This window comes from Panthera leo, chromosome D1, assembly GCF_018350215.1.
Source record: "Panthera leo isolate Ple1 chromosome D1, P.leo_Ple1_pat1.1, whole genome shotgun sequence".
In the NCBI taxonomy this organism is placed as follows: Eukaryota; Metazoa; Chordata; class Mammalia; order Carnivora; family Felidae; genus Panthera; species Panthera leo.
Genome location: NC_056688.1, coordinates 105,116,863 through 105,144,600, shown reverse-complemented (window position 1 = coordinate 105,144,600; position 27,738 = coordinate 105,116,863). Strand labels below are relative to the sequence as shown.

At 53.6% G+C, this 27,738-nt stretch overlaps 1 protein-coding gene across 3 annotated transcripts; it reads right to left on the bottom strand.

The window, feature by feature from the left end:
* Nucleotides 1-880: 880 nt before the first annotated feature.
* LOC122199217 (pregnancy-associated glycoprotein-like) lies at nucleotides 881-27,738 on the bottom strand. 3 transcript variants are annotated; one of them, XM_042904054.1, is made up of 13 exons: nucleotides 27,544-27,738; nucleotides 26,284-26,397; nucleotides 25,827-26,014; nucleotides 23,874-23,972; nucleotides 10,579-10,646; nucleotides 7,305-7,467; nucleotides 6,311-6,428; nucleotides 6,106-6,224; nucleotides 5,116-5,315; nucleotides 2,811-2,927; nucleotides 1,769-1,913; nucleotides 1,579-1,677; nucleotides 881-1,216 (listed from the first exon to the last, which is right to left on the bottom strand). In XM_042904054.1, exons 6-13 carry the CDS (start codon nucleotides 7,440-7,442, stop codon nucleotides 1,064-1,066), a joined length of 1,089 nt encoding a protein of 362 aa, XP_042759988.1. In that variant the 5' UTR covers nucleotides 7,443-7,467; nucleotides 10,579-10,646; nucleotides 23,874-23,972; nucleotides 25,827-26,014; nucleotides 26,284-26,397; nucleotides 27,544-27,738; the 3' UTR covers nucleotides 881-1,063. The 3 variants fall into 3 exon arrangements, with proteins under 3 accessions (XP_042759988.1, XP_042759989.1, XP_042759987.1); XM_042904055.1 differs by lacking the exon at nucleotides 10,579-10,646; XM_042904053.1 differs by lacking the exons at nucleotides 10,579-10,646; nucleotides 23,874-23,972; nucleotides 25,827-26,014; nucleotides 26,284-26,397; nucleotides 27,544-27,738 and adding an exon at nucleotides 8,549-9,001.

Below are 27,738 nucleotides of genomic sequence, written 5' to 3'. Positions count from 1 at the left end.
AGTCTTAGAGGCCAAGGGCGGGGCCCTGTTGGGCTTCTGAGGGGTGGGGAGGGCTCAGGCATCCACATGGGTCTGCCACTTGGGAAGCAGGACTGGAGAAGACACTGTAGGTGGCAGGGAGTTGGTGGCTGTCCTTTGCCCGCTTGGCTACGGGGGGCCAGGGTGGAACCACCTGAGCTTAAAGGGCCTCGTTCAGGAGAAGGTCACTGCCAGCTGGTCCTTTGCAATGGAAGGACAGAATCTATTTTTATCATCCTTTATCATCCCTCTGAGCGAGGAGGGGGCGGATCTTGGTGGCAGAGTCACCAATTTCCCATCTGTCTAGAACACACCTCTGCCGCCTCTTCCGGGGGCCGCTCCCCCCGAGCCGTGTGGTCCCGTGAGATACCGTCAATCTCACCCACAGCCCAGATGAGGCCACGTGACCAAGTAGAGCCAATCATGCGGGGCCACAACGGTCGGGCCAGGGCTGGACACATGACCCGAGGTGGTCCAATCAGAGCCTTCCCTGGTACCCGGCTCTCGCAGAAGGTTTCCTCCTTTCCGTTTGGATTCCTTACGGCTGGGAGGTCGTGAGGCCGGCAGCCCCGCCCCGGTCCTTCAGCCCAGGCAGAAGACCGAGAGAAAGAAACTTGTCAGGCGAAGAGAATCAAAGATGAGAGAAAGGAAACAGGGAGGGAGAGAGAGAATGAGCCGATGGCGTTTGATTCCTTGGGTCCCCGAGACCTCTGGACCTGCTCTGGTTCCTGCGTCCTGGGGTCCCCAGTGGCCTTCCAGCTGGAGTTGGGCCCCTCTCACTGGCGGTCCAGGCTGGATTCTGGAGTCCTGCCTGATTCGGATGCACCGCCCCGACCCAAAGAGAGGCACTCATTGATATTAGCACCGTGGAAAATGAGGTCTTTTATTCTCCACTGGGAGAAGGGCTTTGCAGAGCCGAAGACACAGTTCAAGCCGGCCCCTGGGCAGGAATGCCCTGACTGCGGGGTGTGTGTGTGTGTGTGTGTGTGCACACGCGCGCGGGTTTGGGGTGGGCACGGTTGCTTCCTGGAGCTGGCCCCAGTGTTTACACTGCCAGAGCCAGGCCAATCCTGTTGTTTTCTCGATCGAAGACGGTGAAATACAACCTCAGGAAGACATCGCCCAGGATCCAGGAGTCTGAGACCAACAAGCTGTCTCCGCTCTCGTCAAAGCCGCTGTAGCAGGTGCCCTGAGGACCCTGGAGGAGACAGAAACACTCACCAGTCAGCAGCGGCGGAAGTGGGGTGCCCACGCAGGAACCAGAACTGTCTGCAGCTCTCACGGTCCGCCGGGTCTTTCCTTCTGACTCGCGCTGGCCGTTCCCTCTGCAAAGTATGCCTTCCCTTCTCCCCTCACCCCTACCGGCTCCTTCCGACTGAGCTCAGCCCCTGCAGGCAGCCTTCCCGGGGACCCACGCGGGCCTTCCCTGGCCACTCAGCGGCATCTGCAGTGACGCGGCTTGGCCTCTGGGGGGGGGGGGGGCTCTTCCTCCCGGCTGCTCCCCAGCCTTCCTGCACGTCCCGGATCTGAGGACCGGCCCCGGGGTTGTGGGCTCCTCACCTCCTGGATGTAGGCACTGGCTGGCACCGGGTAGTCGATGCCGTTGATGGTGAAGACGATGTCGGGCAGAGTGTTGGCGGCATCACAGTCAACTACGTACTGTCAGAGAAAGCGAGGGAGAGGAGGTTGGCCCAGCCGACCCTTCTACGTGTGGGGAGCCCAAGGGCGACCCTGCCGCGTGACCCTTCACCTCGCCGCTGTAGGACCGGTTGGCGCCGATGATCATCTGGATGTTGAAGACAACGTGAGACGGGCCAATCAGCAGCGAGGTTCCTGTATCAATGATGGCCTGGCAGCCACCATCACAAGCAATGACCTCCCCGTTCATGGAGATGCTGGGAGGCAGAGGGACAAAGCAGGCCGGAGGATGACTCTGCGGGCTCCCTTCGCTACCCCCCTCTCCCCGGCTTCTCCCGCACCCCCCCTCAGCTCAGGCCCGCCGGCTGTTTCCCTGTGTTCTGACCCTGCTGACCTTCTGTGACTTCCTTCAGGTCTGCAACTGGACCGAACTCTCTTGGGCCTCAGGGCCTTTGCATACGCTGCTGCCCCTTTCTAGAACCACCCCAACTCCCTTGGGCTAATTTCTCCTCATCCTCCAGCTTCCAGCTTCAGGCAAGTCTTACGCCCACACTCGGTCAGGTCTCCTCTCTGGGTCACCTTGGCATACTTTTCCTCGTTTCTGGCATGCATCAAAGGGGGTAATTCCTTATTTGTGTGACTTGTTTCCTGTACACCTGCCCTGTGAGATGGTGAGCTCTGGAAGAGCAAGTTCTATTCTCAGGGCCTCCCTCGAGAGACCAGGACTCAGCAGCCGTTCAACATGTTTGTTGAATGAACGAACGAACGAACGAATGAAGAGGAAGCGAGCGAGGGACAATGAGAGACCCGTATTTGGTGCGTGGCTCATGATGGGGCCCCCACAGCGAAAATGGAGGTTCCCTTGGCGGATGTCTCTCTGATCCCCTTTCCGTCTCAGCCTCCCCCCCAGCAGGCGGGCGCAGACCTGCAGCCGCTGCTTCTTCCCCGAGAGAGTTCAGCTCCCCACGTCGGCGGGCCTCCCTCGCCCCTCGCCTCACACTCCAAGATCCGGGCCTGGGCCCTCTTCCCTGGTCAGGACCTCGCCAGGAGGCGCGGGGCTGTGAGGACCCGTGGGCAGCGGGTGTCCGGGCACGTCTGGGCGCGTGTGCCCGCGTGGGCATCGCTCGGGGCGACCCTCCGAGGGCCGGGCCTACCTGTCCATGGATAACTGCCAGTACAGCCGTTTGGACACGGGGACCCAGTTGAGGTCTCCGCTGTAGTAGGAATGGTCCACACCGCCGAACATCACCACACTGCCCTCCTCGTTCTTTCTGAGGTGGGAGGGAGAAGGAAGGGCTCATCGTGAGTGGAAGATAACCGGGCCGGGGGGTGGGGGGGGGGGATGCTTTTCTCAAGCTCAGCAGCACTGTCTGAGGGCTGTGTTTATCGTGGCTCACTTGTCCACACATCCTCTGCTCTCCGTTTTACAGACAGGGAGGTTGAGGCACGGAGAGGTTGAAGCCTGGCTGATGAAATGGTGAAGCCGGGTTCGAAGCCGGACAGTCCGGCTTCAGGGCTGGCTCTGACCATCCCCTGGGCCGACCCCCTCGAGCGATCGGAGCGCTCAGATAGGCAGTCGGAGGACGCGTCGGCCAGAGAGGTCTGGCCTGCCATCTTTCAGAAAATTCGAGCGCTCAGGCTCACCCGGGGTGTGGGCTACGGGCCCCGTGCTCGGCGAGGCCCCACATCTCCGCCATCCCTGTCTGGAAGTTCCCAATGCTTGTCAAACAGGGGCCCTCACGTTTTCGTTTTGCACTGTTCCTTCCTGCAAATTATGCAGCGGGGCCTGGGAGCACGCAAACAATATTAGTGAGGGAGGAAACTGCTCTGCCGACCCCTCTCCTTCCTTCCATAACAAGTCTATGGGCACATCTTGCTGCCTCTTCTGCCAACGTATACCCTGACTCGTGCTCTGTTCCCGCCTCCCCCCCCTTCCGCCTCCACCTCCCCAGACCAAGCCGCCACCCTCTCTCTCCTAAAGAGGCTGCTGTATGTAGCCTCTTCCCCGGCCTCCCTGCCTCCGCTCCACGGCATCATTCTCCGGGGCACCCCCAGGGTGAGCTTCCAAAATTGTAAATTGGGTCATGTCTCTTCCTTGCCTAACCCCTGCCAGAGGCCTCCGCTCCCCGTTAGAGCAAAACCCCAGGGGAGCCATGGGGCGCCTGGGGGGCTCAGTCGGTTAAACATCCGACTTCGTCTCAGAGCATGATCTCTCGGTTGAGGGGTTCGAGCCCCACGTTGGGCTCTGTGCTGACAGCTCGGAGTCTGGAGCCTGCTTCAGAGTCTGCGTCTCCCTCTCTCTCTGCCCTTCCCCCACTTGTGCTCTGTCTCTCTCCCCCCCCCCCCCCCAAAAAAAAAAACCCAACCCAGGGGAGCCTTGTCCCTGCCTCTCTGCCAGACTTCCTTCCCACCTCCCTCTTCCCCCAGGGCTCCGGCCGCACCGGCTCCCTTGCTGGTGCTCGGGTGGTGCTCAGGTGCTCCTCTGCCTGGAACTTTGTCTCTCCGGCCCGGCTCTCTCCCATCACAGAGGTCTCAGCTCAGAGAGGCCTTTGCCGTAGCCCGTCTGCAACCTCGCCCATTGCCGTCTGTTCTGTCACCTTGTTTTGTTGCTGCCGCGGAACCAGTTACCATCCGGAGGTACCTTTTCCCTTTCTTTATGTACTTATTTCTTGGCTGCCTCCTTCGCCAGCCCATAGTAGGTGCTCAATCAATACATGTTGAATGAATCTTCTCCTTCGACTGGCTCTCGTACTCCTGAGGCTCAGAGGGGTTCAGCAGCTCTGGGGTTTGAACTCAGGCCCCCCTAGAACCCACAGCCTCCACCATACTCTCTGTCCCCTACACACATCTGTGGGTCAAACTCAGCCTTGGGTGGAGAAGACACAGTCTGTCAACAGGGTCCTTCACGAGTCTGGGCTTCTCCCCTGCCCCCGCCCCCTCCCAGACCCTCAACCGGTCAGGGGACTTCAGTTTTTCCCCGCTACTGAGCCCGGAGACCGGAGCCTGGAGATCTGACTTGACCACACACCATGGGGGAGAATCCTACAGGCTGAGATCGAGTCCTGCCGTCCGCAAGTACCTGCCTGGGCAACCTTGTGCAAAGCTCCTCTCTGAGCCTTGGTTTCCCCATCTGTCAGATGAGGGACTTAGACTGCGGGGGTCAGCAAAGTTCTCCGGTCAAGGGCCAGAGCGTCATTATTTGAGGCTTCGCAGGCCGCACGGTATCTATTGCGATTGCTTGGTGTTGCCGTAGCAGAGCAATGGCAGCCACGGGCGGGATGGAAACAAATGAGCCTGGTTGTGTTCCAATAAAACTTCATTTACAAAAAGCAGATGGTGGGCCACCTACGGCCCCCAGGCCATTGTGTGCTGACCCCCGGACTAGGCTCTCTCTCAAGAAACGTTAGGGTCAAATAGTCTACCATTTTTCGACAAAGGGCCGGTCCAGCCCGGACTTACTTGCTTAAGTAGAAGGCAAAGAGCTCCTGAGAAATGAGACCCTGCTTCCATAGGTTGTCGAAGACAGGGACGGTCCCTCTGAGGCTGAGGCTGGGGTAGGCCAGGCCCAGGATGCCGTCGAAAACTGCGTATTCCATGAACTTGCCGGGCTCCCTCAGGCTCAGGCCAAACGCCTGGGCCACGTCAACGAGGCCCCCGAACTGCGGGAGAAGAGGGTGTTACCGGGGACGGATTTGAACGTGGGGCTGGGCTGGGCGGACGTGGGCAGGGAGATACGACTAACACCGCAGAGAGAGACCGAGGCGTGGCCGTGCCCTGGGCGGACCTCAGGTGGCCGCGACACGCCGGAACAGACACACACGTTCTGTCTGCGTGGCGCTGGGGATTTTAACGCACACCTGCTCCCCCGTGACGCCATGCCTTTGTCACAGGCGGGGAAACCGAGACTGGAAGTGGGACCAAACTGTTCCCACCTGAGGACAAAAGGAACCGAGAGGAGGGTGGCCGTCTTATTGGCATTGCTATGACGCGGTGACAGAAATGGCGTGTGTCCCTCGCAATTCATTGTGGATTCTGTGTCCGCCCAAGGGGTGCGTGTGTGCGTGTGTGTTCAGGTGCTTTGGAGGAGGCAGTCCAAGGCTTTTATTAGATTCTCAAAGGCCCCCAAGGGTAAGGACCCATTTATCAGGCCACTCCCACTCCTGTGGCCCCTGCTTTTTTGCCTGGGAGCCCGGACCCCGCCCCCCGTATCAGTTCCGCCCCCACCTCCCAAACACCCCCCACCTGTGTGAGCCCTGCGCTGCCTCCCAGTGGGAAAGGGACTCCCTTTCGTCTAGAATACCTCCCTAGGGACGCAGCCCCACAGGGCAGGCGGCCAGCTGCCGGGGGACTTTGGGGAAGACAGGTGCTCCCACCTGACCCCACATCTAGTCCTCTAAGCAGTCATCGCTCCCACGGCCGGCCTGCCGCAGCCTCCGGTTTCCACGTTACCCGAACGGTGTCGTAGGCCAGAAATCCTGACATCGTCCCGGAGCCGTACTGGAGGTGGATGGGCCGGCCCGAGATCCGGAAGGTGGAGGACCGCACAGGGTTGAAGACGTTGTGATTAGCTGCAGACACAGGAGGTGAGCGTCCGCCAGTCTGCCGAGGACCGGGGACGGGGTGGTGGGGGCGCGCGTCGGAAGGCTGCACTCACCGCAGGCAGGGCTAGAGCAGTAGATGGAGGGCACCCACAAGTCAGACGAGCCGGTGTCAAAGATGACCTTGAACTCCTGCGGGGGCGTGCCAATGCTGATGGTGCCAACGTAGGCCAGCTGCAGGGGCCGGGAAGGGGTGGTTACCGCAGGCCCGGCGGCCCTGGTCCTCCCTGACTCCCAGGGTGCCTGCCTCCACTGGGTGTCCCGGGTCTCCTGAAATCATCTACCTTACAGCCTCTGCTCAGGCCAGTGCCTCTGTTTGAAAAGCTCCTCAGTGTCCCCTGCAGCTCACTAAATCCTTTACAGCCTTTCAAGGCCCAGCTTGAGTGCTTCCTCCTCCAGGCAGCCCGCCTAGGCCAGCCCAGGCCACTTCCTCTAAACTCAAGATGTATATCAACGCCATGCGGCTGGCCCTTTTACTGGACCTTCATTTACTTTTTGTCTGTCTTCCAGGCTGGGCTATGCCTCCCTGGAGAAGAGACAGTAACTCTCTGTCAACAATAACAGTAACCTCACACACTGGTAGGCGCTCAATAACTTTTTTCCTGGTGTCACTCTTGGGGCTGTAGAGGCCGAACTTCCTCTGCCTGGGGTGTCGGGCTGGGTTCACGGTGGGCTTTGTCGTTTGATCAGATAGGGCTCGCCCTTCAAGTATAACTCAGTGCTTTGCTTAGTTCAGAACGAACAAAATCCCGCAGGCCAAGCACCGTGGTTCACAGGTGCCCAACGATGTATCGTTGGCACTGAAATGGATGTTTATCTGCCCCCTTGTCACTGCTGGACCCGGTCACCACGGGCCAAGTGCTGAGGTTAGGAGTGCCTTTTCCCCTGGGAACGGGGTCCCCGCTCCCCAGCGTTTCTGCCTGCAGGAGCCCCAGCCCCAGCCCCCCTGCGCACACCTCCAGATGAACCCCAACGCTTGGCCGGAGCCCTAGTGTGCTCTGTAGAGTCATTCTCCACCCCCCCCCCCCCCCCCCCCCCCCCCGCACTCACATCCAGGTAGTTTCTCATCGGTTCAAAATATATCCCCAGGTCCAGATTTACAGAGTCAACGAACTTGTAGGCCAGGTTGTAAGGATGGTTCTCCAGGAAATCCTTCAGCCTGTCTTTCTCCCTGAGGTTTTCTCGCATGGACTTGACCCTCGTCAGAGGGATTCTGGACGCCAGCATTGGGAAAGAGACACAAATGAGAGACAGCAACGGCCTGCCCTGTGTTACCCTGCACCTGCCAGATCTTCTGCTGCCTGTCACGCTATCGGGGGTTTTCCCAACATTTTTACGATGTCCTCTTACTATCAGGACAGGTCCCCCCCCGCCAAACACGATGGAAAGACCGAGGCGATAAACTTAGGTTTGGATACAGGTTCTGTTGTGTAATCTGGGGTAAGCCATACGGCCGTTCTGTGCCTCACCTTCCCACCTGCAAAAAGGTGGAATGACAATAATCCCCCCCCCCCCCCCCCCGTAGCATGTTTGGGCGTTAAGCAAAAGGATGGCTGGGATGCACCTGACTGGTACGAGGCCTCGACAGTGGCAGCCATCACTGTTGCTACTGTCACCTTACTGTGTCTTTGTCAAAGAAGCCCTGGGAGGGAGGTGGAGCAGAAATCGTCGTCATCGTTTTACAGGGAGTGTGCGACTTGCCTGTGGTCGCACTGCTTGTTAGAGGCAAACCTGGGCCTACAAGTAGCCCCCTTGATCTCTTTCCGGGGCTCAGCCAGAAGACAGGGGTTACAGAGGAAGTGAGGAGGTGGGGAATAAATTAGGGAAATGAAGAGGGTAGAGAAACAAGAAGGACTCAAAATGGAAAACATACAGTATTTTGCATTCACAGAGACGTCCAAAGAGACAGAGACGAATAAGAGAGACATAGACATGTGGAAATGGAGAGAGAGCAGAGAAGAGACCCAGAAACAAATGCAGGAGAAATGCTGTTCCTAGACAGAACCATGCCTGCAGTTGCACAGGTTGTGCACTGAGCAATTCCAAGGAGCACCTTGTCACATAGCTCACATGACTGGCACCCCTGGAGCGGTACAACCCTGCAGGCCTGCCCCAAGACACCCGGGGCCCCAAAGTGCACATGGTAAGCTACTGATCAATAAAGGGAGACTTGAACTTTAAGACAGTCTGGGAATGATTAGATTCTCTTCTCTACCCATGGATGGGCAGGAGAATAAGAGGGCAAGAAAGAGCCCAGAAAGAGAGCTGATGCCACCTGCAGTCCCTGTACTTACGTGACTAAGCACTCTGAGAGGGCCACCAGCCCAAGGACCCAAAACCACTTCATGCTTTCTCCTCGGGTTCTGAGCATGCAGTGGCCGCCAAAAGTTGTTTGCTATATGTGCTCTGACCTGTCCCAGTTGTCCCCTTGAGGGCTGCTAAGTGGACCTGATAAGAAAAACAAACCTCCCCGATAAGATCTTTAGCCCATCAGTGTTTGTGAAGAGGGGATTTAGAAAATTCACAGAATACAGAGATTTCTGGTGTAATCTCTTCCTTGGGGCTTGGCTGGAAAAACAAAAAACAAAAAACAAAAAGCCCAAACCACAAGATCTAGAAGAGCGGGGACTTTTGCTGTCTTGGAGATAAAGGTGCTGCTAATAATGTGATAAAAACAAGTGCCAGGTGTTATGCTTGACTTTTCTGATTTCTGCAGTTCCCCCAAGGGTCCTGGAGGTACATGCACTGGGAGCCTCATTTGGAGAGGAGATTGCTAGGGGGTCAAAAGTCACAGTGAAGACACTGAGGGACAGCACACTGCATACAAGTGACTTGAGGTGATGGGATGGCACAGACCAAGGGCACTTAGGATGTCTTTCTGTTGAGATTAGGCCAGAGCAATAGTATGATTGCACCATTAAAAAAAAAAAAATTAATGTTTATTTATTTTCGAGAGAGAGAGAGAGACAGAGCATGAGTTGGGGAGAGGCAGAGAGAGTGGGAGACACAGAATCCGAAGGAGGCTCCAGGCTCTGAGCTGTCAGCCTAGAGCCTGACTCGGGGCTTGAACTCAGGAACCGTGAGATCATGACCTGAGCCGAAGTCAGACGCTCAACCGACTGAGCCACCCAGGCGCCCTGCACCATTTTAATATTAGGAGAAAGGTGATGTGTGCATCCAAAAGAGATCTTATTCATAAACATTTCTTGGGGGCCCACCGTGTGCTGGGGTCTGGGCTGTATGCTAGAAAGTCAGAGTCAAATAAGACACAAGTGGTCCTTGGGTTCAGGAAGCTTGCCATGTAGGGCAGGGCTCACACGCTCAAGATCCGGGAGTGAGGGAAACGAATGGAAGGGCTGGACGGGGCATCCCCTGCCCCACCACAAGGGGGCAGCCTCTACCCCGTTCCAACCAGCAGCTGCCACATCTGGCTGATGATGCCAGCCTGGCCAAGTTTTCAAGAGAGGTCAGAAGCCTGGATATTGATGTGAAATCCTTATTTTCAAATGTGAGCAACTATTTTCTTAAAAACAAACCGACCCACAAACACAGTGTGAACCAGACCTCAAGCAACTGTGGGCTGTAGGCTGCACAGGTTTTTATTTCTAGCCAAGCGGTGGGAGTAGAGCACAGACTGAAGGGGTGTTCAGTTCACGTTGGTTGAACGAATAAGAGACTGAATACATCCTTGCCATATTAGTTTTCTTTGCCTTTTCAAAAATTGATGTATTTAAATTCAAGTTAGTTAACATATCGTGTAGTATCGGTTTCAGGAGCAGAACCCAGGGATTCATCACTTCCATACACCGAGTGCTCGTCCCAACAGGGGCCCTCCTTAGCGCCCATCACCCATTTAGCCCACCCCCCACCCACCGCCCCTCCAGCAACCCTCAGTTGGTTCTCTGTCTTTAAGAGTCTCTTATGGTTGGCCTCCCTCTCTGTTTTTATCTTATTTTTCCTTCCCTTCCCCTGTGTTTATCTGTTGAGTTTCTCAAATTCCACATATGGGTGAAATCATATGACATCTGTCTTTCTCTGACTTAATTCACTTAGTATAATACAGTCCGGTTCCATCCATGTTGTTGCAAATGGCAAGATTTCATTCTTTTTGATCGCTGAGTAGTATTTCATTGTATCATATCTTTTAATCCCTTCATCAGTCAACGGACACTTGGGCTCTTTCTACACCTTGGATATTGTTGATAGAGCGGCTATAAACATTGGGGTGCGTGCGTGCCTCCCAATCAGCATTTTTAGATCTTTTGGAATACCTAGCATTTGTAAAGAAGGACCACCAGGGTCAGAGATGAGCCAACAAACTTACCGGTAACCTCTGTTTGCTGAGCACCTGACTTAATTTCCCAAGAGGATTCATGCCTTGAAACATTTTGTCTGCCAAGCCAACACACAAAGGAATAATTAAGTTTTAAGTTTGTCAATCAAAGAAAGCAAAAAAAAGCTTCTGCTTAGCCTGAGATGAACAGGGCTGCCCAATTAAACTGGTGTTATTCCAGCCAAAGAGAAGGGAATGGAATTTTCCAGCTCCTGTAGGACTGCCAGGACACTGGTGTTGGTTCCTCTGTGAGATCTGTCCAGGACTGACCCTTGAGTAGAACAGTGGGATGCTGGCCTGGTCCCCAGGCTTGGGTAGTAGATGGAGCGGGGGCCCCTTTTTAATTTTTAAATTTGTTTAAATGTTTATTTAATTTTGAGAGAGAGAGGGAGACAGAGTGCGAGCGGGGGAGGAGGGCAGAGAGAGAGAGGGAGACACAGAATCCGAAGCAGGCTCCAGGCTCCGAGCTGTCAGCACAGAGCCCGACGCGGGGCTCGAACCGACGAACCGTGAGATCGTGACCTGAGCCGAAGTGGGACGCTTTACCTACTGAGCCCCCCAGGCGCCCCGACACATGCCCCTTTTTAATGTAGCGATTCCACTTCTAGGACTCTCACCCAAAGATACATTGGCAAAAAGCCTTTTACAGGCTTTTTCAACTTGTTAATTCAACCGAGTAAAATTTAAATATCTAATTGGCTGTACAATTCATGGATGGGGCAGCATCCTGTCTAAGCAAAGAGACGGGAGCCCCTGAGGAGCTGTATGAAATGGAGACTTTTCCTACAAGTCAGGTGGGGCGAGAAAATTACCAGCAAAAGAAAAAGATTGTGCTAGGCAAGCCTGCTTTCCCTCGAGGGGAAACTAAGGGGTCTTATCATGAAGATCACCTTACCTTCCTTTAGGGGATCTAGAGGGCCCATCAGAGAATTCCTGACTGACCGGTTAAGACCACATTTCTGGGGAAGGTTGAAACTGCAGTGAGATTATGCATTAAGCCTCCACTGGGGACTTGGCCTACGTGATGCCCTCGGGGCCCGTGATTTTGTTTTTTTAAGGAAGATGTACTCATAAGCTACATGCACTATTTGCAAAAGCAAAAAATTAGCAGCACTCCCAAAGTGACGGTCAAGGGGAGCGTGGATACGAGCTGCACGGTGGCCGCACAACGGGGTATAATGCAGATGGAAGAAAGAAAGGGATGGGTGAAATCTCAAGGGTATATTGTTTGTTTAAAAAAAAAAAAAGACAGGGTAGAACAGAACACAGAACAGTATTTGTAGCTTGCTGCTTTTATATACACATATATGCCTACTTTTACTAAGAATCCGTGGAAGAAGAAACTCAAAACTAACGAGCACCGTTACTAATAGGGAAAGGCAGGGTCAGAAGCGACATTTTTTCTTGTTCTCTTGTGTGGCTTTGCAACCATGTACATGTTCCACAGAATCCCTCACCCGAAAAGACGTCCCCCCACATTGAGGATAAACTGTGGCAAATGAACACAACGGTCCTCAAGTTGGTGACAGCTTGAATTGGAAGTCTCAGTTGGTACCAATTAATTATTTTTCTTTCTCTAACTAAATATGTACAGTGGACCTGTGAATAATGTGGGGTTTAGGTTAGGGGCACTGACCCCCTCTCCCCAGGCTGTCGAAAACCCACATGTAACTTCTGACTCCCCTAAAACTTCACTACGAATAGCCTACTGTTGACCAGAAGCCTCACTGGGAACATAAACAGCCGATTCACGCATGTTTTGTACGTTATACGTATTATATCCTGTATTCTTAGGATACAGTAAGCTCCAGAAAAGAATGTGTTACTAAGAAGATCGTAAGGGACAGAAAATACACTTTCAGTCCTGCACTGTATGTATTGGAAAGACTCCAGTGGAGTTTAAGTGGACCTGTGTGGTTCAAATCCGTGTTGTTCAAGGATCAACTGTATTTCCCGGCTCTGGCAGGTGAAAAGCCTGGGAGCAGTGATAACCCGATAGCGGAGACTGCCCTGGGGCCCAGCCTGTGGCCTCCAGATACCATTTACTACTTATTAGAGGATCAGGGATTCTTGACGAGATGGCCGATTCCAGGGCTGGGCCAAGAAATGCATGGGGTGAGCCTAGGATTGTCTCGAAGGTCCAGAAGGTTGGGAGCCTCCAAAGATCACTGAAATCCTGTCCAAAGGTTCAGGAATCAATAGGAAGAGGCTTCCGCTGGCCAAAAGTGGGACGCTTTGAGCAGCGCCTCAACTTGATCGAAACAAATCAAATATACAAAAAGTCATGAGGTCCGTGGGATATTATACGGCATCTAATTTGTCACCACGGGGCATTGCTAGGGCACCGACTCGTTAGTCTGATCATTGATGGAGAAAGGGAAATAATCATCGATATTTACGCTATTTTTGTCTGAGTGAAGTATATTTCAGGTAACTACAAATAATTGGCAAAGGCAAGTTCTTCTTTACTGAAGCATCCTAGAAATTAAATTCAGAAGCAATGGTAGAGTGAAGAAATCGCTGCTTTGCAGCCCCTGATAAAACAATGGATCTGGGGGAAGCATACAAAGGGGAGACACTATTATTTATTCGAAGTCTTAAGAGACAACAACCAAATGCAATGCATGTGTACGTCCTTTCTATCCTGATCCCGAATTCAAATCAGTAAACCGTTGAAAGGCATTGTGAGAGGGGCGCCTGGGTGGCTCAGTCGGTCAAGCGTTCAACTCTTGATTTTGACTCAGCTCGTGATCTCACGGTTTGTGAGTTCAAGTCCCACATCCGGCTCTGTGCGGACAACACGGAGCCTGCTTGGGATGCTCTTTCTCCCTCGCTCTCCGCCCCTCCCTCACTCAAGCTTGTGGGCTCTCTCTCAGAATGAATAAGCTTTAAAAAAATTGTTGAAAAAAGGCATTTTGAGAGTACGAGGGAAATTCGAGCATGGACTGGACATTAGACGATATGAAAGTTATTGGTACTTTGGTTTGGGATAAAACAGCATTGTGGTTATATATATTTAAAAAATCTTGGGGCGCCTGGGTGGCTCAGTCGGTTAAGCATCTGACTTTGGCTCAGGTTGTGATCTTGCGGTCCGTGAGTTCGAGCCCCGCGTCAGGCTCTGTGCTGACAGCTCAGAGCCTGGAGCCTGTTTCAGATTCTGTGTCTCCCTCTCTCTGACCCTCCCCCGTTCATGCTCTGTCTCTGTCTCAAAAATAAATAAACGTTAAAAAAAAATCAAAAAAAAAATCCTTACCTCTTAGAGATGTACAATAGTCTTAAAGTGAAATGGTAATCTGTACCTTAAAATACACCAGCAAAAATGAATGAATAACCAAAAACTTTAAAACGAGGGTCTAGATAAAACAAAGATGTGCGTAACTGCCATGGGCTGAATTGTGTCCCCCTCCCTGTCCCTCAAATTCCCATGTTGGAGCCTAATGCCCGACATGATGGTATTTGGAGGTGGGCTGGTGGGGAGGGAGGGAGGTTTTTTTTTTTTTAATTTTATTTTTTTCAAACAATGTTTTTAAAGGTTACTTTTATTTGAGAGAGAGATAGAGAGCAAGCAGGGGAGGGACGGAGAGAGGGGGACAGAATCCCAAGCAGGGTCCGCTCAGTCAGCTAAGCATCTGACTCTTGATTTTGGCTCAGGTCATGCTCTCACGGTTTGTGAGTTGGAGCCCTGTGGCGGGCTCTGTGCTGACCGTCTGGAGCCTGCTGGGGACTCTCTCTCTCTCCCCCTCTCTCTCCTGCTCCCTGGCTCACGCTCTCTCCAGATAAATTAATTAATTAAAAAAAAATTAAAAAACCACCAACCCCCCCACACAACCCTTACATTTTGAGGTTTCTGCCTTTAGTGTTACCCCGATGGACCCAAGAAGAGCAGACTTGAGCCGGCCCCCTCTGACTGGGTCACTGGGAGCTGCTTCTCCTTTAGCTCTTCCCCTGGGAACTGCCCACCCCCACCCCCACCCCCACCCCCACCCCGGGGCTGCCTGACCATCCCGCTGGAGATTCTGAGGAGCCACGGCAAGGCCCGGATGTGGCTGAGCGCATTTTTAGAAAAAACCAACCGGGCATCCCCCTCCCCGGACTCATCTTCAGTGCCGTCTGCAAGGTGAGGGACCGGCCTGGGTAGGGCGGGAGCCAAGGAGGGTGAGGGGGTGTGGCGCTTTGGAAGAGGAGGGAGGGCAGCTTGGGCAAGGCCCGGGAGGGACCGGGGTGTGGAAGAAGGCCCAGGCAAGGAATGGGACCTGCCCCTGGTCCAGCCCCAGCGGGTCTCCCCGTAAACACGCGGGAGGTGGCATCCTATCTGCGAGAATTCCGGCTCCAGATGTAGAGGTGACACAGAGCCATCCTCGCTGCTAGTGAGCCACGGGAAAGAGGCACAGCCCCAGCCAGCGGCCCCTCGATTGCTCCCTCGCTGGCGGCATCATCTCAAGCCAGACTGCAAAAGGGCAGGCCATGCAAAGCATTTAAAATATTATCTGATGGAGCTCTCCTTCCTGGCAGGTCTTGCACCCAGAGTCCTTTTATCGCTATTTATTCCTTTAGGAGAGATGATTCATCAGCCTAAGCTGGAGTTTCTGTTGAAGAAGCCGCAACCTTCCCCGTCGGTAACATCTGTGTTTTGACCACCTGATCTCAGCCCACAGATTCCGAGCGGCAGAATGTTCTGCCGGGCAGGGCCCAAAGGTCCTCCGGCTCAGGGGTGGCAGTTACATCATGGCACCTGGTCTGCCCCTGCCCACCTGGAGCCCAGGGCAGACCCCGCCGGGCAGTCCTGGGCAACACGCACCCCTCAGCCACTTGTCACGCTAACCGGCACTGGCGTGCAGTCTGGACCGTCTGCTGTCCTTGAAAAAGTCCAATCCTTTCATCCTCGAGATGAAGAAACTAGGGCCTGGGGAGTGTGACTCACCAAAGAAAAGCTAGCGAAGCGTTGGGACTCCAGACGTCTGGTCCTCAGGCTGGGAGGGCGCGGAGCGGGGACAGCTCAGAGAACGCTCAATGGCATCCACTGCCGTCGCCTCCGTGGGCGACTCTCGGAGGTCCTCGGCTGCCGGGGCCGAAGTCCTTCCCCCTTCTTCTCCAGTCTGGCCTGCTTCCGTCACCAGACCTGCCTCTGGGGGCAGCAGGAGGACGATGTTGGGAGCTGGCTCTCCCAGGTGCCGGGCACAGCGGGCACGGCCCCAGCTGGAGTGGCACCAGACGGCAGTCACACAGACAGCGTCTGGCTCAGGCCGAGCCCCATGGCTCCCCTTCCTCGTTCATGCAATCCCGGGATTGCCTGGCACTGGCCTGAATTTAGAGCACTGAGCCTCGTCTGCTCAGCCTTTGGCAACTTAGAGCTGATGTCTTATTCGTTCTTTAGGGAACGCCTAGCCAAGTCAGGAGGCTCAGACAAGCCTGCATTCAAGGGGCTTGTCTATGCTCAAGAAAGACTTTGGGGGCGCCTGGGTGGCTCAGTCGGTTGAGCATCCAACTTTGGCTCAGGTCATGATCTCACGGTTCGTGGGTTTGAGCCCCGCATCGGGATCTGTGCTGATGGCTTGGAGCGCGGAGCCTGCTTCAGATTCTGGATCTCCCTCTATCTCTGCCCCTCCCCTGCTCGTGCTCTGTCTCTCTCTCTGTCTCAAAAATAAATAAACATTTAAAAAAAAAAAAAGACAGACAGACCTTGGAGCTTTGAAGGCCCTGATGGGGGATGAAACCACTCGCACTCTCTGGGGACTTTGCTGTGTGGATCCGGATGGAGGAAAAGGGCAGACCCATAAGGACAGGCTGGGCATTACCTGGATCTCAACTGCTTGCGGGTTGAGTTCCAGCACCCGGGCCTCAGGGTCAGGAGCTGATGCCGATGCCCCGTGGCCATCTTTGGAGAAGGAATGGAGGGACCAGATCGGCCGAGGGCACAGCCACCTCGGACGGCCCCGCGATCACACGGGAAGATCAGACCAGAGCGTTTTCTTTCCTCTTGGCCCTATCGGTGTGCTGGAGGTTCTGCCCAGGAGGACAAGCAAACCGAGAGAGCCAGAGTCGGTGGTGGTAGCAGTGACATCCACTGTGCCCCTGGAGATAAACAGCTTATCCACACGGCCCGAGGCCTGCAGCAAACTTTGCACTATCTCCCTGATCGTCCTGCCTCAGGACACACGCAGCCTCGGAGGTGCTGGGGAGGAGGGTGACCGCTCATTGCTGGTAACTTGCAAGTGAGGTAGGTGATGAGGTCACGCTGGGCGACCTGTGGCCGAGGTGTCCCCTGCAGTGTGGAAGGAAGACCGGAGCTGGAAAAGCAGCCATTTATTGAATTTGGTTACCTTGGGCCTTTGCGATCGCGGTTCCGTTGTTTGGAATGTTCTTCTCCCAGGCCTTTGCATGGCTGTCTCCTTCTCCACGTTCAGCCACCACCTCAACCGTCCCTTCCTCGGCGAGACCTTCCCTGGCCGCTCCGGTTTCCCAGGCACAGAGCCTGACTCATTCAAGGGGCCCCAGAGACACCGGATGCGTTTTGCCACGTGCTTTTCATGGATGCCCTGTGAGGCCGAGATTGTCCCCAGTTTACAAATGAGGAAACTGAGGCTCAGAAGAGTCAGGTACTCCCTTCAGGAGATATGGCTGGTGAGTAGGAGAGCCAAGATTTGAACCCAGATCCGCCGGACTGCAAGTTCCATCTAGGACCTAAAGAGATCCTTATCACCAGGGAGGGGACATTCAGCTCCAAGAAGACTATATATAAACAACCCTTGTTCATTTCTTCCTAATTTACTACCCCGGCTCAAATTCCGTTTAGGATTCCGAACTGAAGCTCCCCAGGTTAAGTTTTCTTTGTCCTGTTCATTCCTCACAGATTTATGGCCTCTTTGTCTAAAAGGTGTGAAAACTTGCCTTGAGATTTCTTTGGATCTCAATTTCATTATTGGGTTTCTGCGTGCTTGTAACAAAGCTTTTGGTTGTTTTCTCCTGTTAATCTGCCTCATGTCAATTGAGTTCTTAGTCGGGCTCGAAGACCTTGAGGGTAGAGGAGAGTTTTTTCTTCCCTTCAGTGGCCTTGGGTGGAAAGTGAGGAAGGCTTCCTGGTGGGGGAACTGCATGGAGGGTGAATGGATGAGAAGATGGGCATAGGGAGCAGAGAACATCAAAGAAGGCATCACCAGCCTCCCAGTGAGCTCAAGGGATTGTCAGTCACCTGGCGAGGTGGAATTGCGAGGGTCATAGGCCCGAGTGACACATGCTATCAGTCAGAATAGACAGCAACAGGGGCGCCTGGGCGGCTCAGTCGGTTACGAGTCTAACTTGGGTCAGGTCACGATCTCAGAGTCCGTGAGTTCGAGCCCCGTGTTGGGCTCTGTGCAGACAGCTTGGAGCCTGGAACCTGCTTCGGATTCTGTGTCTCCCTCTCTCTCTGCCTCTCCCCTGCTCACCCTCTGTTTCGCTCTCAAAAATAAATAAACGTTGAAAACATTTGTTTTAAATATTAAAAAAAAAAAAAAAAAAAGAATGGACAGCAACAAGCAACCTGAAAAATCATGTGTCTTTCTTGCTCTTCCTGTCTGTCCATTACAGGCCCTGTGACCGGAGATGTCACCCCTCTGGGACGCAGATGGTTGGAGACTTCGCCATCTGCAGTGCCACTGGTTGTCATGGTGAGGACAGGTGTCGGCTCGCATGGTGGCCGTCACAACGTTTGCCGGGAGTGACATGTGCCACTACTGCTCAAATTTCATTGGTCTGAACAAGTCACGTGGCCGCCCTGAATTTAAGGGACCACGGTGGAAGTGTAATCCAGCATGCGTGTAGAATGAAGATTCGAAAAATCTGGAGGACAGCCCTAATAACACACGGGCTGACGTGGGAAAGAGCAAAGACCAGGTCATGGGTGGGCCTTGAATGCCGTGTTCAGGAGCGTGGAATTTTTATCCTGTGCACAATGGGCAGCGCTGAGTAGGTGAGTCGATGTTGTTAGGCCGTGGAAAGCAAAGGAGTAAAAAGGAACGGGAGGCTGGAACACGAAGAGGCTGCAAGAGAGGGAAGAGGGGGGCTGTGGAAACGGGTGGGGGCGGGCGTATGGACAGGTCACGGGGAGGGGCGTAGTGGGGGGTGATGGGAAAGAGGGAGAGGCCACAGACATCCTGGGGGGCTGTTTACCCTGGACAATCCAGACTCTCCTGAGGCGGAAGGACCAACCTCAGATCTAAAAGGTTTTCTCAGAACCAAGCGACTAGGCCTCCTCTGTGGCGAATTTTCACAGCAGAACGGGACAGAGTTTAAACTGTGGGGAAGGCAGATTTCGCTTGAGTTTTAGAACCACTTCTGTTATCAACTTCTCGTTGTCACTTAAGCTATTTGCCAAGCACTTTGCACAGAAAGTTGCTGGCGTAATATTTGGAAATGTGAATTTCCTTCCTGTTCTCGCGGCGGTAGGACAGGAGCTCTGCCCCGAAAGAACTCCCACCGCAGCCAAGTGTTTGGAAGTTAAATGAGAGCACCCAGTGGTGTGGGGGGCAGGGTGGACAGAGGAGCAAGTCCCAGGATGGAAAGGAGGAGGCAGTCATCTCTGGGGGACACGGGGGTGTCCCCCGGGGGGGCTGGTTCTCCTCCCGCTCAGCTCTGCGGGAAGGGGGCAGAATTACTGATCGAAGGTAGGGGGGTGCCGAGGTCTGATTGCTGCGCATGTGGCCTTGAGAGGAGCTGGCGGGACCCCGTGGGACTGGCCCTCGTCCGGGGCAGGGGGGGCCCTGTGTGACCTGCCCAGAGACAGAGGGCGAGCTGTGTTTCTGGACCCCACCCCCACTTTTTTCTGACACCACACAGGTGTGCGGATCTCACTGGATTCCACGGAGGGGGAGGAAGCGTGGCCTGGAAGGGAGAGAAGACCGAACTTGAGAAATCGAAGGATGTGCGAGACACTGTTTTACAAAATGAGGGGGAGCAGAGCACGGTGCCTGAGAACGCAGTGCTGGAGCCAGAGGGACTCGGCTCACATCCGAGCGTGGCCTTGACGAGCTGTGTGACCTCGGACAAGTTATTTCCTCTTCCTGTGCATCACGTTCACCATCCTTCATCACCAATGTGATGGGTTCATCACCAATCCTAACAGAGCCACATGCTTGAATATGCGTAGGTGCTCAGACCGTTGCCAGGTGCTGTGCATTACATAAAGTCGGTTATGTTCTTTGGATGCAGATCCATGCCGGGTACACTGCCATATGTGGGGAGCCTGTCTGGGACTCGGGGGTTAAGAAGGAGCTGTCTCTTAGTGGAACGTCATGACTGAGGGGCCATCTGGTTCCATCCCTGGCTTTGCAGGGGCAGGAATCAAGGCCCAGAGAACAGAAAGGCCTTGGCCCAGGTCAGCCCAGATTGAAATCACTGAGTGACAAAATGAATTGGAACTCAGAGGCGTTGTGAGGCCCACGCCTGAGGCCAGAATCAGACTCTCACTAGCTGTGTGATGTTGGCTCTGGGGCGGCCGTCCGTCCTGCCTGGGAGGATTAGGCTGCTTTGTGGGCCTCCGGGCCCAAGGCTGCCTGACCCCCTCTCTGGTGGGGTCTGCCTGGGGTCTGCTGCCTGGAGAAAAGGCTGTCCTTTTTTTTTTTTTTTTTTTTTTTAAGTTTATGTATTCATTTTGAGAGGGGGTGGGCAGAGAGAGAGGGAGAGAGGGAGAGAGAGAATCCCAAGCAGGCTCCGCACTGTCAGTGCGGAGCCCGATGTGAGGCCTGAACTCCTGAATCATGAGATCACGACCTGGGCCCAAATCAAGAGCCAGATGCTTAACCGACTGAGCCACCCAGGTGCCCCAAGAGGCTGTCCTTTTATTCTGTCACCAGCCGGTCCCGGTCCCGGGGCCCGGGGAGCCGTGTTTGACTTCCTGGGGCCTCATCGTGGCCCATCGGGTGGCCACTGAGGATGGAAGTATGAGCAGCTGTGACGGGACCCGAGGCTCACAGTTCTTGGGGGTCCCAAGCTGGAGACAGAGCCCAGCCCGTCTCACTGAGCGCTTCCTCAGTGGCCATTCCCATTCCCTGCTTCCTGCTCTTCAAAAACTGGCGTGTGTGTGTGTGTGTGTGTGTGTGGGTGTGTGAGGAACAGAGTGTGTAAATGAGTATGTCAGTGTGTATGAATGTGCGTATGGGGGAAGGTGGGGATTTAAATGCTGAGATGATACACACTCCAGCTGAAGGCTCCTCCCTGCTTCCCCAGAATGGCTCGCTCTAGAGTCTAGAAGGGGCTCTTCCCCTCGGTGGGATTCTTTTTTTATTCTTTTTTATTTTTTTTCCTATTTATTTTGCTTATGTATTTATTTTTGAGAGAGAGGGAGAGAGAGCGTGCGAGTGAGTGCACAAGCAGGGGAGGGGCAGAGGGGGAGGGGAGACACAGAATCCCAAGCAGGCTCCAGGCTCCGAGATGTCAGCGCAGAGCCCGATGGGGGGCTCCGACCCACAAACTGTGAGATCACGACCTGAGCCCAAGTTGGACGCTCAGCCGACCGAGTCACCCAGGCGTCCCCACCCCCCCTTGGTGGGATTCTTGATCCGATGCTGGCGAGAGCGGAGGGGGTGTAGAGCACGCGGACGTTGTCTGAGGTGGCATCCTCCCTGGCTTTGGTGTGCTTTTGTTTCTAGTGACATCTGCGACTTGGCTTTGGAGGATCTATTACAGCGGCTCCGCGGGCACAGGGTGGCCCTCAGACGGCTGCGGGGAGCTCCCCTGCCTCGGGTTGGGCATTTTCTTTTTTCTTAAAAAAAAAAACCTTTTTTTAAATGTTTATTTATTTTTGAGAGAGAGAGAGAAAGAGAAAGAGCACGAGTGGGGGAGAGGGGCAGAGAGAGAAGGAGACACAGAATCTGAAGCAGGCTCCAGGCTCTGAGCTGCCAGCACAGAGCTGGACGTGGGGCTCAAACTCACAAACCGTGAGGTCATGACCTGAGCCGAAGTCAGATGCTCAACTGAGCCACCCAGGCACCCCTGGGTTGGGCATTTTCTTTTTTTTTTTTTTTTTTTAATTAAAAAAAAATTTTTTTTTTTTTTTGAACGTTTATTTATTATTGAGAGACAGAGAGAGACAGAGCCTGAGCATGGGAGGGGCAGACAGAGGAGGAGACACAGAATCTGAAGCAGGCTCCAGGCTCTGAGCTGTCAGCACAGAGCCCGACGCAGGCCTTGAACTCACAAACTGCGAGATCATGACCTGACCCGAAGTCGGACGCTCAACCAACTGAGCCACCCAGGTGCCCCTGGGTTGGGCATTTTTGAGGTGAGACTTAACCTTTCAGTGTTCCCTGTGGGAACAGGCTTGTCCCTTCCCTGTCCTGCCCTCCCCTGGTCCCTCACTGGTTTCTCTGAGAGCAACTTTGAAAGAAATTCCTTATAAATGACACCTCATTTTTGGGGCTACTTCTGGGGAGGCTGACCTAAGACGATCTTCTTCAGGCAACCCACCAGGACCTTGACTTATTTAAGTTTCCCTCCTATGTGTTCCTAGAGCGCCCTGAAGTTTTCTCTGCCATGTGGCTTTGCCCTTTCTTGAATTTCTGATATCCCTGCTAGACCACATGTTCTGGAGGGCAGGGATCTCACATGTTCCTAAGTCCATGGAAAGAGATATGGTTTCTATTCTTCACACTCTGTTGTCCAAGTAAGGCTAACACAGGGGTTGGGTACCAGGTTACAGGCTCAACTTCCATAACCCAGGCCTACATAACCCAGGCTTAAATAAAATACAATTTCATTTCTCTCCGGTGCAGTGGTCCAGGTGGCTCCCCAGTGATGGGGACTCAAATTCTTTCTTGCTGCCATGCCACCTTCAACACGTGATATTTAACTCTTGGTCTAATGTGGCTGCTCCAGCGCCTGTCATTACATCTGCATCCTGGCTCGCAGGAAGTAGACAAGGGGAAGCAGGACATGCCCTGTTCCTTAAAGGACACAGCCAGAAGTTGTAAATATTATTTCCACTCGTATCTCACTGGCGAAATGAAGTCACAGGGGTCCTTTTAGGTGAAAGACAGGTTAGGAAATGTATGTCCTCTTTAGTCTTTTTGTCCAGGTGGCCCTAGACTAGGGGTTTGATCATTAAAGGAAGAAGGAGGGGCGCCTGGGCGGCTCAGTCGGTTGGGCGTCCGACTTCAGCTCAGGTCACGATCTCGCGGTCCGTGAGTTCGAGCCCCGCATCGGGCTCTGGGCTGATGGCTCAGAGCCTGGAGCCTGCTTCTGATTCTGTGTTTCCCTCTCTCTCTGCCCCTCCCCCATTCATGCTCTGTCTCTCTCTGTCTCAAAAATAAATAAACGTTAAAAAAAAAATTTTTTTTTTTAATAAAGGAAGAAGGAGACAACATCCCTGTTAAGCCCTCCTGTTTCAGTGCAGATAAGCTGTTACACTGTGAAGACATACAACCCCCAGATCTCAGCGGGTCAACACAACTAAGATTTATCGCGCACTCAGATGTGACACGGGTTAGCAGGGGACCCTGCTCATCACAGTCACGCCCTCTTGATGCAAGGGAAGGGGATGCGTGGCAAACAGGACCCTGCTTCGCGAAGGCTTCTACCTGGAAGTGACATATTGTGCACACCGCGGTGGCCAAAGAAAATTCCATAGTCATGGCAAACCTGGGGTGGGGGCTGGAGGGGGGCGGGGTAATGTGACCTGGCTAGAATATTTATGATGAGCAATAATGGTCACCACCCCTCATTCACGTGCCTATACTTTACTCTTTTTTAGCTCTCCCCACCCTGCCCCTCAGCCTCCCCAAGGCCAGTAGATACAGATTTGGATGAGATCGTATGAAAGGATATACGCTAGGCTGTTAATAAGTCAGGAAACCAAGAGCAAAAAAAATGAAAAGAAAAAAAAATCCCAAAGCTATACCTTTAAGAAGGCATGTTTCTAATCACAATTTTGCATTGGCACAAGGATGCATCAGTATATATATTCGTATATATATGGTTTCTGCATAAATGGAACAGGATCATAAAGAAACTTGTAAAATATAAATTCATTTACCAAACCCCACAGAATACTAATGAAGGTGTACTGTATTAATGATAACCAGATCAGGTTTAAGTTTGGGTACACGTTGCAAGAGACCTAAAATAACCGTAACAAGATAAAACTTGATTTTTTTCCCCCTCCCACTCAAACCAGTCTGGAGGTAGGCCATCCAGAGTTTGAATGGTTTCCATTTTCTAGGACACCTCATGGTCCAACACAGCTAGAAGAATTCTAGCCGTCACATATGAAATCAAGGCAGCAGTTAAGAAGGTGGGAAGGCAAAAGGACTCACCTCCCAGCCGACTCCGCTCCTTTAAAGCAGCCTTCCAAGTAATTCCTCGCAATCCTTCTGCTTATTACACAAAGTCACCATCATAACTGGCAGCAAAGGCTGTTGGGAAATGCAGGGGTTTTTGTCGGTTGGTTTGTCCTTTTAGCTACTGGACACATTGCTGTACAATAAAATATACTCTATTCTATTTTAGACGCTTTTTTTTTAAGTGTACTTATTTATTTTGAGAGAGAGAGAGAGAGAGCAGTAAGGGCAGAGAGAGAGGGAGAGAGAGAGAATCCCAAGCAGGCTCCATGCTGTCAGCACGGAGCCTGACGTGGGGCTTGAACTCACAAACCGCGAGATCATGACCTGAGCCCAAACCAAGAGTCGGTTGGACCCTTTACCGACTGGGCCGTCCGGGCGCCCCTACTCTATTTTTAAAGGAAAACGAGAGACGGGGTAACGCTGTAGGCAGCTACCAGCCCCTGCCTTGGAGACACGACTCCTTTCTGGGGGGGGTACAGCCGGATCTGCTGAGCACTGAGTGGGCACCAGGAGGAAGGAGCCCGAGTGAGAAACCAGCCAGACCAATCTGACTTGCAAGTCCAGGGGAAAAAAAAACAAAAAAAACAAAAAAAACGGAGTCTTCACCGAAGATCTCCTGAAGCCCGAATTGGGGATTATGCGTGCCAGGCGGCAAAGCTTCCTTCAAAAATTGCTTTTCCAACCGGGTCCCGAATCCTCGCCCCCACTATACCTCGGCCTCTCAAACACCTTCTTCGTCTGACCTCAAACTCGGACCTGCCTGTTCCGCTTTCCTCACTTCTGCTCACATCACTTCTCCATCCGGTCAACCAGCATAACGAGATCCAAGTGGAGGAGTCCAACCAACCCACCCACCCTCGGTAGGAGGGGGTGGAGAGGAAACACAAGGAATATCTGGACTTGAATATTTTTTTGTGCTGGATGAAGATCATCTGAAGGACGGAGATATCTTGGGGGAGAGACATCTCCTGGGCCTCTCAAATTCCCACCAAAAATGTAACTTCCCCGAGACACAGAATTCAAAGCAGGCTCCGGGCTCCGAGCTGTCAGCACAGGGTCCAACGTGGGGCTCGAACTTGCGAACCGTGAGATCGTGACCTGAGCCGAAGTCGGACGCTTAACCGACTGAGCCACCCAGACCCCCCTGTGTCTGCAGTTCTTAGCAGTGAATGTATGTGGAATGACAGAACGGGAGAAGGATACGGAGCTGTCTTCTCTTGCTCTCGCGCACTCTCTCTCTCTCTCTCCCTCTCTTTTGCATGTATCAGGCTCACTCTGAAATATGAATGAAATTGGATGTAACTGAGGCACGGGATAAGGGACATATGTGCCAGCGATAGGACACCAGGACCGAACGGGGTGGGCTTGAGCCTGGGGAAGCTGAAAAGAGCCAGAAGTGGAAAACAGGAGGAAACCAGGTAGGAAGAGCACCCTCTTCCGGGGCCACCTGCCTCAGACGACTCACCACGTTTTCCTCCCTCCCTCCCTTTCTCCCTCCCTCCTTTGCTCTAATTCTCTATCTTTGCTAATTCAGCCGTCCCCCCCACCCCAAACCTGGATGACTTGGCAATGACCTACTTGATGGGGAAAGTATAGAGCAGTTTGTCATTTCCCCTGGATAGAATCATTGTGTCTGTCACATTCACAGGTTATTACTGTCATTGCTTCAGGAGTTTCTAGCATTCGCAGAAGATGATGTATAAAACAGTTCCTGCCCATCCTTACAGAAATTACTCTCCGGAGGGAGCGAATGGTCCATTACAGAAAAATGTGGCAAATGCTGAGACAGGAAAGGGTGTGGGGTGTTTGAAGAACGTACAAGGGGGCACTTACCCAGCCTTGGGGGTACAAGAGGGGCTTTCCAGAAGTGGAGTCTAAAACCTGAAGGGCACGAGTGACAGCAAACCCGAAACGAGAGTGGCTTACCCAGGGTGGTCTATTTCCCTCTCCTGTGGAAGTCCAGACGTGAGTATCCAGCAGTGTCTCGACGCTCCATGGCGTCAGGGCTCAGGGTCCTTCTGCTTTGTTGTGCCTCCAAGTATGGCCTCCATTCCCCGGTCACCTCACAGCTCAAGATGGCTACTCTAGCTCCAGGCATCACGTCTGGATTTCACCTGCCAACACAGTACCAGTGGGTGAAAGGCTTGCTAAATATAAACTCAAGCTAATCCATCCTAGTGTTTTCTAATTTTTTACCACCAAAGTAATATATGCACAAGATTAAAAACTATATAGCACAAAAGTCTTACGACACAAAGCTAAGGTCATCTGCCTCGGTCCTCCCGACCCCTCGGAAAACAGTGTCACCCCAGCTATCTGACGGCGCTGTAAAGGGGAGCCACTCTGACATTGTGTTCAAAGTGAGATGTTTGCAAAAACCAACTTACGCAAGTCAGTAGCTGAGACTGTCTTCCTCACCGTCCCTTCTGCCCTCTAGAGGCGATCGCTGCGTGGTCACCTGGCCCAAGGGTCCTTAATCCATCTGCTACCTGGCAGCCTATGAGGTGGCAAGAAAGAGGAAGGAGGCTCTGCCCAATAGGGACAATGGCGATTACCATAGCCAATCAGATCCATTCTCTCTATAATTTGAAATCGAAGTTTTGAGACTCTCTGCTGAAAGGAATTTTGATATCCCAAAAGAAAGAACAGAGTCAAGTAAGGATGGGACCTTGAATACTGCTGTGCCTGGTGCTATCGAGCTCCTGGACTTTATAGTTATGTGACCCAATAATTCCCATTTTGCAGATGGTGGCCTAGAGTTGGATTTCTACCACTAGCAACGATGGTCTTAATTCCACACCTAATATGGTGGCCAATTTTGGGTGGTACGGTTTCCTTGGTCTAAGAAGCTCTCCTCCTGGGATCCCTTTTTTTACAAAGCTGCAATCATGGACCCCGCTGAGAAGCCAAACAGGAAATGGGGTTCACCCCCAGGTCTGGTCGTTTAGTACACGGTGCCCAGGGAAGAGAGCACCAGCTAGCATCAGGGTTTTTCTTCCCAGGTCATCGGTCTGGGGATTCTGGGCAAGTGAGGTTGTATAAGGACGTCTGTCAAGCGCTACGCACACAGAATGGGCTACAAGTGCAATCTCGGGCCTTGGGAAACAGGTTACTTGGGAAACTACTCAAGAGTTGTTTTGAAAAACCCGCCAGTCAGTTCCAGACTGACAGGCACTGCTCTCTGCCAGGGACACAGGTCTGTGGTCACTCCCGGCCTGGAGCTGACTGGTGTCACGGCCGTGGGCGTGTGGTTGGCTTGGGGGCCCCTTAGTCCGAGCTCAGACCACCTAAGTCGTTCCCTAGGTGCTGGGGTTCCACTCCTTTCTTCTCGGGCCCCTTTCGGCCGCTTAGAGCAGCCTGCCCAAGGCCAAGCCCGGTAAAACAGAAGAGCCCTGGTCCCGGCCACCAGAGGAACCGCGGGAAACCCGCGCAGGCGCACTCGCCCTGGGCGGCCGGGTCTCCGCCCAATGGGCGGTCCCCTTCCAGGGGCGGGGCGGAGGCCTGCGGGGGGCGGGGCCGGGCGTCCGCCGCTCGCGGGAGGGGTGTCGCGAGGACGCCCGTGGGTGTGGCCCGGGGTGGCTGAGCGTGTGTGTGTGTGTGTGTGTGTGTGTGTGCTGGGGAGGGGGGCGGGGTGGGGCGCTACCGTGGTGACTCGGGCCCGCGGGTCTCCCAGCGTGGTGCGGGACAGCGGCGTGGACCCCGCTCCCAGCCCCGGACGTTGGAAGGGTGTCACATCCGGCGGGAGGGGGCGGGCCTGCGGGCCCCGGAAGTGTGGGCGCGGGCCGTGGTTTAACCCGCGGCGGCTGTGGCGGCGGCGGCGGCGGCGGCGGCCGGGGCA

Coding starts and splice junctions, on each gene's coding strand:
- LOC122199217 (XM_042904053.1), bottom strand. CDS start 8,625: ATGCTCAGAACCCGAGGAGAAAGCATGAAGTGGTTTTGGGTCCTTGGG. Junction 6,429..7,304: donor CGATGAGAAACTACCTGGAT/GTGAGTGCGGGG, acceptor CGGCCCCTGCAG/CTGGCCTACGTTGGCACCAT. Junction 1,678..1,768: donor ACCGGTCCTACAGCGGCGAG/GTGAAGGGTCAC, acceptor TTTCTCTGACAG/TACGTAGTTGACTGTGATGC.